Source organism: Hyperoodon ampullatus (genome assembly GCF_949752795.1).
Source record: "Hyperoodon ampullatus genome assembly, chromosome: 5".
NCBI classification, from domain to species: Eukaryota; Metazoa; Chordata; class Mammalia; order Artiodactyla; family Ziphiidae; genus Hyperoodon; species Hyperoodon ampullatus.
In genome coordinates, this window is record NC_136918.1 from 16,890,722 (window position 1) to 16,901,891 (window position 11,170).

An 11,170-nucleotide genomic window follows, 5' to 3' on the forward strand; every position below is an offset into this window, starting at 1 on the left:
CTATGTTTTCCTCTAAGAGTTTGATAGTTTCTGGCCTTACATTTAGGTCTTTAATCCATTTTGAGCTTATTTTTGTGTATGGTGTTAGGGAATGATCTAATCTCATACTTTTACATGTCCCTGTCCAGTTTTCCCAGCACCACTTATTGAAGAGGCTGTCCTTTCTCCACTGTACATTCCTGCCTCCTTTATCAAAGATAAGTTGGCCATATGTGCGTGGGTTTATCTCTGGGCTTTCTATCCTGATCCACTGATCTATCTTTCTGTTTTTATGCCAGTACCACACTGTCTTAATTACTGTAGCTTTGTAGTATAGTCTGAAGTCAGGCAGCCTGATTCCTCCAGCTCCGTTTTTCGTTCTCAAGATTGCTTTGGCTATTCGGGGTCTTTTGTTTTTCCAAACAAATTTTGAAATTTTTTGTTCTACTTCTGTGAAAAATGCCAGTGGTAGTTTGATAGGGATTGCATTGAATCTGTAGATTGCTTTGGGTAGTAGAGTCATTTTCACAATATTGATTCTTCCAATCCAGGAGCATGGTATATCTCTCCATCTATTTATATCATCTTTAATTTCTTTCATCAGTGTCTTATAATTTTCTGCATACAGGTCTTTTGTCTCCTTAGGTAGGTTTATTCCTAGATATTTTATTCTTTTTGTTGCAATGGTAAATGGGAGTGTTTTCTTGATTTCATTTTCAGATTTTTCATCATTAGTGTACAGGAATGCCAGAGATTTCTGTGCATTAATTTTGTATCCTGCTACTTTACCAAATTCATTGATTAGCTCTAGTAGTTTTTCGGTAGCATCTTTAGGGTTCTCTATGTATAGTATCATGTCATCTGCAAACAGTGACAGCTTTACTTCTTCTTTTCCAATTTGGATTCCTTTTATTTCCTTTTCTTCTCTGATTGCTGTGGCTAAAACTTCCAAAACTATGTTGAATAAGAGTGGTGAGAGTGGGCAGCCTTGTCTTGTTCCTGATCTTAGTGGAAATGGTTTCAGTTTTTCACCATTGAGGACAATGTTGGCTGTGGGTTTGTCATATATGGCCTTTATTATGTTGAGGAAAGTTCCCTCTATGCCTACTTTCTGCAGGGTTTTTATCATAAATGGGTGTTGAATTTTGTCGAAAGCTTTCTCTGCATCTATTGAGATGATCATATGGTTTTTCTCCTTCAACTTGTTAATATGGTGTATCACATTGATTGATTTGCGTATATTGAAGAATCCTTGCATTCCTGGAATAAACCCCACTTGATCATGGTGTATGATCCTTTTAATGTGCTGTTGGATTCTGTTTGCTAGTATTTTGTTGAGGATTTTTGCATCTATGTTCATCAGTGATATTGGCCTGTAGTTTTCTTTCTTTGTGACATCCTTGCCTGGTTTTGGTATCAAGGTGATGGTGGCCTCGTAGAATGAGTTTGGGAGTGTTCCTTCCTCTGATATTGTTTGGAAGAGTTTGAGAAGGATGGGTGTTAGCTCTTCTCTAAATGTTGGCAGTTTCTCTTTTATTTCAAATCAGTTCACCATCATTAAGAGCTTACAAAGGGTCAGATATGTGCATTATCTCATTTAATCCCCATTTTACAAGGAAACATTCATTTAAATAAATAAATAAATAAAACGTTTATTTAAAAGGACACTTTATACCACATCCTTAAATGAGAATCAAAATCACTTGCCATAATAAAAAAATAATAGAGATATAATGATGTTATTAGATTATGCTAGAAACCATTGCCTGTGAAAGCTCTGACTGAGCCCTGCACTCTTTGTAATTAAAAAGGGAGATAAGAGGTGTTAAAGAGGTGTGAATGTGTGCCGCCCTTTACCCTGTCTTCTCCTTGGCCTGCCAGAGTGGAGAAGGGGCTGACTTTCCCACGAGGTAACTCAGTGCTATTCAGTGTCACTTACTGCCATATCCCCAAAGCACCCCATGCTCCAGCACAGGCACATGTCCCACACTCTGTGACAGACCACACAGTGGTCTGTCACCTGTAAAGGCGGGGAGGCTGGGTAGAGAGAGAGATCTGCAAACGCACACACATGGTACCAGGGTATCCAGGGACAGTGAGTAGTTCACTGGGTCTAGAACACTGTGTGTTCTGGGGCCACAAGGCAGGAAGTCAGTGGAAGCTCAGAATGAAAAGTACCTTGGGTCTGATCCTGAAGGGCTTTGAATATCACACTCAGGCATTTGGAGCCAGTTGAAGAGTGTGGACAAAAGGAACATGGAGCCCAACTGGTCCAGAGCCAGGGTACCTCTTCCCAGCTGTGCATAGCGTGGGCACTAATGGTTTCCAAGAAGGACAGATGCAGGAGAAGCATGCATCTGGAACGGTCTTCCACATCTCAAACCAGGGTCTGGTTCCATGGCTGGAGTTTGTTTCCTGGCCACCTCTGCACCCACCCTCAAAAGAAAAGATGGCCTCGACAGAGAAATAGAGACAGGTGCATTTCAGAATAAGCAAGAGACTAGAATTGCACCTGAAGGAAAATGATCTGTCCGGAGTCCATCAAGGAGAGGGAGAAGAAGGCTGATCTTGGGAGACACAGACTCGGTGTGCACCGTAACCAAAGAGGGCCACCAACCCAGGACATCCCCAGCAGAGCCCTGAATATGGACAGAAAGTGTCTCCCTGACATCAAGACTGCACAGAAGGAAACTGCTCACTCCCGACTCCAGGGTTGAGAAGCCCCAGCTGTGCTCCTTGCCCACCACATGAACGGGAACAGATGGTCCAACCCCTCTAAGACTTCCTTTGCTTATCCTGAAATGGGGATAACCCCTGCTGTGTCCCCATCACTGAACCTGAAAGCTATCACTGCAAGAGAAGTATGGAAAGGACTGTGGGAACCATAAGTGATGTTATTACCTTTGTGAAAACACAGCCTGTCTACACTGGAACCTCTCATGTTGCATGGAAGAAAGTCCCAGCCCAGATGGAAAAAGACCAGACACTGGCAGGGGTAAGGGAGGAGAAGCCATGGATAATGTGACAGACTAAGACAATTGTGGTTAAGAAAGCTGAGAATTCAAATTCAATTTAAAAAATTCAGTGAGCCAAATCAACTCCCGTTTCTGTTGCCAGCTGCCACCTCCAACTTAGGGAGCACCACTGTCCAGATTCACCTCGGGAAGGCCTAGAACAGGGGGGCTGCAGGCTTCTCAGGGAGCCCCCAGGGTCCAGGGTGGCAACAGAGATGACTCACCTTACTTATGTAACACTGACTTTCTTTTCTTTTTTAAAAAAATTTTTATTGGAGTATAGTTGATTTAGAATGTTGTGGTAGTTTCTGCTGTACAGCAAAAGTGAATCAGTTATACGTATACATATACCCACTCTTTAAAATTCTTTTCCCATATAGGCCATTACAGAGTACTGAGTAGAGTTTCCTGTGCTATACAGCAGGTCCTTATTAGTCATCTATTTTATATATAGTAGTGTGTATATGTCAATCCCAATCTCCAAATTTATCCCTCCTCCCAACACTGACTTTCATATCGATATAATTTATAACAAGATTAACCTGACACATAGTCAGTGATACATGTATGTTGTTGTGCTGCCTGGTAACTAGACACAAATGGTAAATGGTCCTAATAAATGACTATAACGATGGTTACTATTTAACACAATCAAGCACGGTTTTTCTCTCTTCACTTTGTTAGTTTTCCAGGAATACATCTCTTCCCTGATTGCTGTGATGATGATAATGATGGTGATCATTCTCTCTCTCTCTCTCTCTCTCTCTCTCTCTCTCTCACTCTCACACACACACACACACACGCACACGCACACGCACACACAGGTCCTGGATCATTCTTCCCAACAGATTTCATTTCCTTACCCTGACTGCCTTGTCCATTGTCCCTGGTCTTAGAGGGACCTCTTGTGACCACCTGTCCCCATCCAGTCCTCTCCCACATGCTCCCTGCCCACAATTTGAAGTAGAATAATTCTCTTTGAAGCTCCTTCCCTAAATCTTTTCCTGCTTTAGAAATTACTGGACCATCATGGAATCAGAGAGTTTAGAATTACTGCGTCCTAAGAAGACATTTCTCAACTAGCCCATCAGATAGAGTGGTAGTCTCTTTACCTGGTTGTGTTCACCATCAATTTCTCAGCATCTGGTGCAGTACCTGGTCCATAGTAGGCTTGCAAGAAGTAGTTGTTGAATTTTTAAAAATCTGATCCGGCTCTCTTGTTTTACAGTTCAAGGACTTGGGCCCAGAGCAGCGAAGTGGTATGCCCAAGGTCACATAGAGAGTAAATGGTAGTGCCAGGAATCAAATGCAAGCCTTTCAACTGGTACCAGTCAGGGTCCCAGCAGGAAACAGATGGCACTCAAGTCAGGATAATTAACTTGAGGAAACTTTAATTCGGGGACCATTTACAAAGATGTGGGCTGCATGTGGGGCAACAACAGTGGCTAATGCAGGGTCCCAGGGTTAGCAAGAGTGAGAAGTTTTTATGTCCCCGACACCTGGAGGGGTGGAAGGGAGAAGAGAGTCCTGGGAGAGGACTGCCTTCCGAGGAGAGGGATTCAGCCAGCTTGGCACACCTGACTTCATTCCCTTCCGCCCCTCCAGGCTCCCTCCAGGGCTCCCATTGGTCAAACTCAACAGGAAGTCAGAGGAAGGAGCCCTATTGATGGAGTGAGTACAGCTCAGTCTCCAGCGCAGAAAGCAGGGAGGACAGGGATAGAGTATGCTTCTGAAGGGCACACAATTGACACCCACTACCCTGTACAGAGATACCTCTCTTGGGGATCACCCAGAGCCAATGAATGAATGAATGAATGAATGAATGAAACATCTACTGAGGACCATCTATCAGCCAGACCCATGTTGGGGTTACCAGGCTGTGCTTCCTGCTCCCCTAAAGCCAGCCCATTTCCTGTCACCCTCGATTAGAGCTTCATTCTTCTGGTTCTCCCCCAGAATATTTTGATCTCCCAGTATTACAGTTTTAATATGATCCTGCTGGGTGATATTGCAAATACACTAGGGGTTTGTTTATTGGCTGCTGATAAAAGAGGCTAGAGGAGTGTGTTCCGGGCTGGGTCCTGCAGAAGGGCCTGACTGTGGGGAGGATGAGAAACTCCTGCTGGGGGGAGGCACAGCGGGGGAGGGGATGTCACTGTGGAAGAGCCCAGAGGAGGACTCTCACCTTCTCCGCTGATCCCCGTTCATGACACCACACACACTATAAGACGTGAGGCTGGGGGAAGGAAGAACCCTGTGGTATTGGAGATAGGGCAACAAAAGGCGAGAAACAGGAGAGCTGGGGAAAGCAAAGGGGCATTGGCTGCTTTGCCCACTCCCTACTTTCTCAGCAGATTCCCAGCAAAACGTGTGTGCCAATGTCAGGAAATCCTATGAATCGCAATTCCAAATAGAGGGGGGAAGTGAGAACAGCAGAATGACAACGAAAAACACTCTCACGTGAGTGCTAGGATCCAGTCGCTCTAATAATTGGCCAGGCGGCTGCACGGCCAAAATGTCCATTAGAATTGGTCAAGCTTCCAAACTGCCTCCCTGGACACGAGTATTCAGAATCCCAAGGCTCATCGTCTTGAAATCCCAGGGTGTGTTTCATGAATGCTACTGTTATTTAAAGGACACATTATCATCTGGTCCTCGTAATGGGAATAAGACCAGATTTGGTTGTTTTTTTTTTTTTGAAGAAAAATCAACTCTCTTTGCTTCTGGGACTTCCTGAACACTCCATCAGGTCTGATTCTTTCGTCTCCCAGTCTTTTCCAAAGGGAGAGAATTACCTTGGAAAAGTCACCGAGGAGGTCTCCAATTGCATCACGTCTGTGTTTGTAGACAAGTGGGAGAATTCAGACCCAGACTCTCCTGCCTCCACAATATAGAGAGGAACTAGAAGACTTTGGAAACACCTGTGAATGCCTTTTTTTTCCTGTTTTTAAAATGCATGACGGTGTTTTTAGGAATAGATTGTCCATTCACATGGTTCAAAATCCAGAGAGCACAAAAAGCTATGCTGAGAAGACTCCCCCTGACCCAGGGCTCTTGCCCCTCTTCCTCCCCCTACTGTTACATTTTAGGAAGTCTTCTGGAATTTCTGTGTGCATATACAGGCAAATACGGTATCAGTGTAGAATCACAGTTTTCTCTATTTTCCATATAGAAGGTAACCTATTTCCTGATATGTGTAAATTTTAAAATGACATTCTCCATAGAAATTCATTAGTAGCCAATAATACTTTCTGATTAAAGTGTTCATTAGAAACCTTTTACAGTAAAATATGGATACACTCAGCCCTCTGTATCTGCAGATATGGGGGGGCCAATGGTATTAGGCCATTTTATATAAGGGACTTGAGCATCGGAGGATTTTGGTTTCCTCTGGGGGCTCCTGAAACGAATCTCCCGAGGATATTGAGGGACGCTGTAGTTGCTCTAACTACTGTTTCTGCAGCACAGTGTAGGCAGAATAACCACTGAGGCTGGAGATGCTAATAGGATTACACATGACCTGTCTTCATTACTCAAAAGGAGAGTGATGAGCTAGACACCTAAGACACAAATTAAGGCACCATCCAGGGACTGTGAGGCCAATGAGCAAAGTGCAGCATCTCAAGAGAGCCCTGCCGCCTGTCTTCCTGTGACATCTGGCACTGGAGCACAAGAGGGAAGGTGGATTGAGGCAGAAAGATCTGTGAAGATAAGAAAGAGCACGTGGGGGCTTCCCTGGTGGCGCAGTGGTTGAGAGTCCGCCTGCCGATGCAGGGGACGCGGGTTCGTGCCCCGATCCGGGAAGATCCCACATGCCGCGGAGCGGCTAGGCCCGTGAGCCATGGCTACTGGGCCTGCGCGTCCAGAGCCTGTGCTCTGCAACGGGAGAGGCCACAGCAGTGAGAAGCCCACGTAATGCAAAAAAAAAAAAAAAAAAAAAAAAAAAAAAGATGAAGAAAGAGCACGTGGGCCTCCCAGCACGTTGATGCCGCAGCTCCAGGGATGGAGAGAGTTGCTCTGTGAAGCCTGTGAGGATGTGCGTGATGAAAAAGAACACGGGGGCTGTAGTCCCTGTGTGTATGATGATGTTGCACCTGGGCAGCCTCAGGGACAGCTACACTGAGGGTTAGAAATACTGCAGTCAGGGCCAGCCTGGCCTCTGGGCTCGAAAAGCAGGTGGAGACTGTGAGGTTTCCCCAGAGGGGGTCTGGCCCCCACTCCTGCCTCTCATCAGGGACCCTGCCTGCAGGGCACAGACTGCAGAGCTTTATGTCCATGGCAGGTCTGACCGTAGGCCTTGTTGGTCTTTGCCCAGATGACCAGGCTGGTCCCGGGTGGGTTCTGCAAGCGTGCCCAGGTGTAGGGCAGCGTGTCCTCAGAAAGGAAGTGCTTCCTCCGACATTTGTCCTTAGGGCCCAAAGGAGAGGTCTCTGCCTAAGGATCTAGACTGTGGTCTGGAGGTTGAGGAAATGGGCTGAATGTGGGAAAACTGTCCCTAAAAGCCCTGATTTTCACTATGATTGAAAGGGTCATATTACAGGACAATCCTATTGGTGGAATCTCACCCTCGCTGGTGCTTTTTCCCTGCCTCGACCCCTGGCTTCACTTCCCCAGGTCCCGATCGTGCCTCTTTGACCATGACAGCTGGTCCTTTGGCCATTCGCCAAGGCATTGCCCCCAGCCCATGCAATGAGGTGCGTCTGGGTCTCTGCCTCAGCCCCTCTCCCCAACCCTGGTCAAGTTTTGAATGGAACAAATAGTCCCTGGGAACAGTAGCTTCCAGGTCCACTTGGATTCTTAAGCATCGGGTTCTTTTCAAATCTGCTTATTAGTTGGCAGCCCCGGGGAACGTTTCTTTCTTGAGATCATCTCTTTGCCCCAAGACTGGGCTTGGAAATGTGTCCCCATCTCCCTCCCTCCTGCCCACAGAGGACAGGGGTCCTGTCTCCCACATCTACCTCGTCTTCCACCTTTGCAGTCCTCACCGGCTGCCCTGTCCTACCTTATATGTAAATTATTTGAATTTAACTCCCTCGTGGCTTCACACTTGACTGTCACACTGAGGGAGTAAATAAAGAGAGACTGAGAGTTTGGGAGGAAAAGCCTGTAACGTCACTGGCGTCCTTGAAAAATACCATAAATAAGTCACTTTAATTATATTCGCCTTTTACCAGTAACCACCGTCTGTAGTCTTATCTTCCATAATACTCTCACATGACAGCAGATAAGATTCCCCAGGCTTGTTGTTGGGGGAAGATTACGTTTCATTTCATGTTTAATTGACAAGCTACACTTACCGTGGCCACTGCTAGGGAGATAGGAAAGCCGCCCGATTTTGAAGAGATGATAGAGGGTTTGGGAATAGAACAAAGGCTACTTGATGGCCAATGTCCGTGTCCTTTTGGCTGAGGTATTCCTGTTCCATCTTCGGTTTCACCGGCAGATATATGGTTGCCTTCACGATTCTGTGTAAAATGCCACCACCAAAAAACAAAGCAAACAGAGCTGGTGATGACCTTTTTTCCCCTCTTTTCTCTCTTTCTCTCTGAAATATCAGTGTTCAGAAAATGTTGTCTCCCTTTTAAAGCTGTCTGAAAATTTTCATAAATAGCAATAAAAGAGGCAGAAAAATCCCAGTGTCTGTGTCAAAAGGGTTTCTCCTAAGTTTTATGTGACTCGGAGAGGTTAAGTGTAACTATGGAAACATAATTAACGCTATCAAGACCTTGACTTGAAATTATGTTTATAGAAGAATGTAAATGTCACTGTCTCTTGTTTTGAGAAGGCAACATTTTATAAACAATGAGTGAATCTTTCCAGTCTATATAAGGTATTTCTCATTATGTTGTTAACTGGCCAGTAAACAAAGTCAGGTTACCTCCTTTTAATTCTCTCAGATTCCTGTTGCCTAGCAAGTGAATATAATAATTTTCTTCCTTAAAAAAATCCACTCCCTACCTTTAAGAAAAATATCTATTTTTACTTTTCTTAACTGATTCTTACGGCATTTAAATATAAGTTAGCATCGATTCTTCTTCCAATTTACTTCTATCCTAGTTTCATGAAACAAATTTGCCCAGTTGGTAGCTGAAACATGAAGGAAACTGCCTTCCTAGTTTTTCTGGATTCCTAGAGGCTAAGATGCTTTCTTATCTCAGAAACACAGCATCCAAGTCACAGACTACTGGTGGGATAAGATGCATTCGTAAATCGCATGGAAAATCTTTACATTTTTGGCAGGGGTTCCCCCCACCTTGAGTAAAGCATAACTTGACATTTATTTTTTTTCCTTGCAAAGATTGTTTTATCTTTTGACTATTCTATTCCCCCAAATGATAGCTCCATTTAATACTTTCAGGACTAAAACAAAAGTATTATCTCCCCAATTCAAATAGACTGGGTAAGAGAGTTTCAGCACAAATAATGAGGCTTTTGATCACAGGTTACTTGGAGCAAGGTGCTTTAGTGTTAATAGTTAAAATGTTAATAATTCAGTTGTTTGATTGTATCATATATTAGTGCCAAGAAAATCACTTTAATATTTTATGCTGTGTTTGTTCAGTGATTGAATTAATATCTGAAACACAAAATCCATTACCTTCTAACCTTTTCAGGTGATGTGAGAGAAAAACATCTTTCATCTTATACTGTATAACAGATTTTAAAATACATTTTAACACCTGAATTCAGTCATCTTTTCCTTATTTGAAGATGGTAAGGAAAACAATTTTTCAGAAGCTGAATCAAAACAATAACTATTTTCAGAACTACTTTTCTTCAGGATCACCGAAGCACTTGGGTGTCAGAATCTAGTGTTATTTCACAAGTGTAGGAACTCTAGATTCTCATATTTTTTTTTCTAAAATAATAACCACATGGTGCTTTTAATGAGGAAGAGGAGCTCAGCTGGGTGCTCTGTGGTGACCTAGATGGGTGGGATGGGGTGGAGGGCGGGAGGGAGGTCCAAGAGGGAGGGGACATATGTATACATATAGCTGATTCACTTCCTTGTACAGCAGAAACTAACACAACATTGTAAAGCAACTATACCCCAATTAAAAAGAAAAAGTAGGAAGAGATTTTAATGAAAAAAGAAAGCGCAAGAAAAGATCGTCAACAAGGTTTCTAGTTTTGTGTTTTCACACATTAAATGCTGGGTGCCTGAGTGACATTATGTGCACAGAATAAATTCAGATTATGCTGTTAATGTGATTGTTTTGAAGAAGCAGCTAGAGGAAAACACACTGGCTTTGAGAAAAATAATTACCTGAGAAGTTGTATTATTGGTTCCCAACCTATAAATGAAAGAGAAAACATCAAGAAAATTACTCACTATATTCAACCCTTATACCCTCAAACCTCTTCAACTTCAACCTTGCTAGGGATGGCTCTTTCTGTAAACAGTTATACCTGAAGCATTTAAAATGTAAATCTGTAACGGACACTTCTCATGTGGCAAGCGTAAAAGCTGATTGCTTAAACACCTAAAATCCCTCTGGTTCTAGAGAAATGAGAAAATGAGAACATCTTACCGGTGATAACTAAAGATTTCCCTCCACTTGTCCAGAAATGAAATCTTCCTAGTTATCTCCTCTAAATCCAGCTCTTGGAAGCTCTGTTCCGGGTCTGAGGGCTCCATAGCCGTTTAGATAATATAAGGAATTAGAAGAAGGAAGTTGTTCAGGTGGGAGGGAGAGGGCTGGCAGTGAAGTGAGATGGCTGGCATAGATGCCCAAGTGAAGTGTGTGCAACCCCTACTTTTTGACCAGCAAAGAGATCACGCCACCCAGTAACAGCTTTGGGCGTTTTGTAAGCCCCTGCTATCAGATAATGATTAAACTTTCATTAGAGGTAGAATACTTTTGTGGTTTTCTTCACTGTATGGACGCCATGAATGTTTAATACAAGACACAGATTTATAAAGAAAGGGACTGCCATTACTTACCTGTATCAAAGCAACTGGGATAATTTAATCAATGAGAGATACCATGCTGGTGGAATGTGATAGCACCTTATTCTGTGGTGCCTCCTTGGAAATACGTAGTCAAAGAGGATAAAAGCCATCATGCTGATATTGAAAAACGATAGCAGCTACTATTGGGTAATACATAGGCCGAGGAAGAATCTGGCCAAAGGATATTTGATATAGATTTTAGTCCACAGAAATATTACACAAT

At 43.5% G+C, this 11,170-nt stretch overlaps 1 protein-coding gene across 1 annotated transcript in view; it reads right to left on the reverse strand.

Annotated features, from left to right (window-relative positions):
• Positions 1–10,632, reverse strand: part of MINDY4B (MINDY family member 4B) — a gene marked incomplete at both ends in the record, with an annotated part of 44,246 nt that extends 33,614 nt beyond the window's left edge. The window contains 3 exon segments of the mRNA XM_079705196.1: positions 8,291–8,458; positions 10,261–10,288; positions 10,526–10,632. Of these exon segments, the coding sequence (XP_079561322.1) occupies positions 8,291–8,458; positions 10,261–10,288; positions 10,526–10,632 (303 nt within the window).
• Between the last annotated feature and the right edge of the window lie 538 nt (positions 10,633–11,170).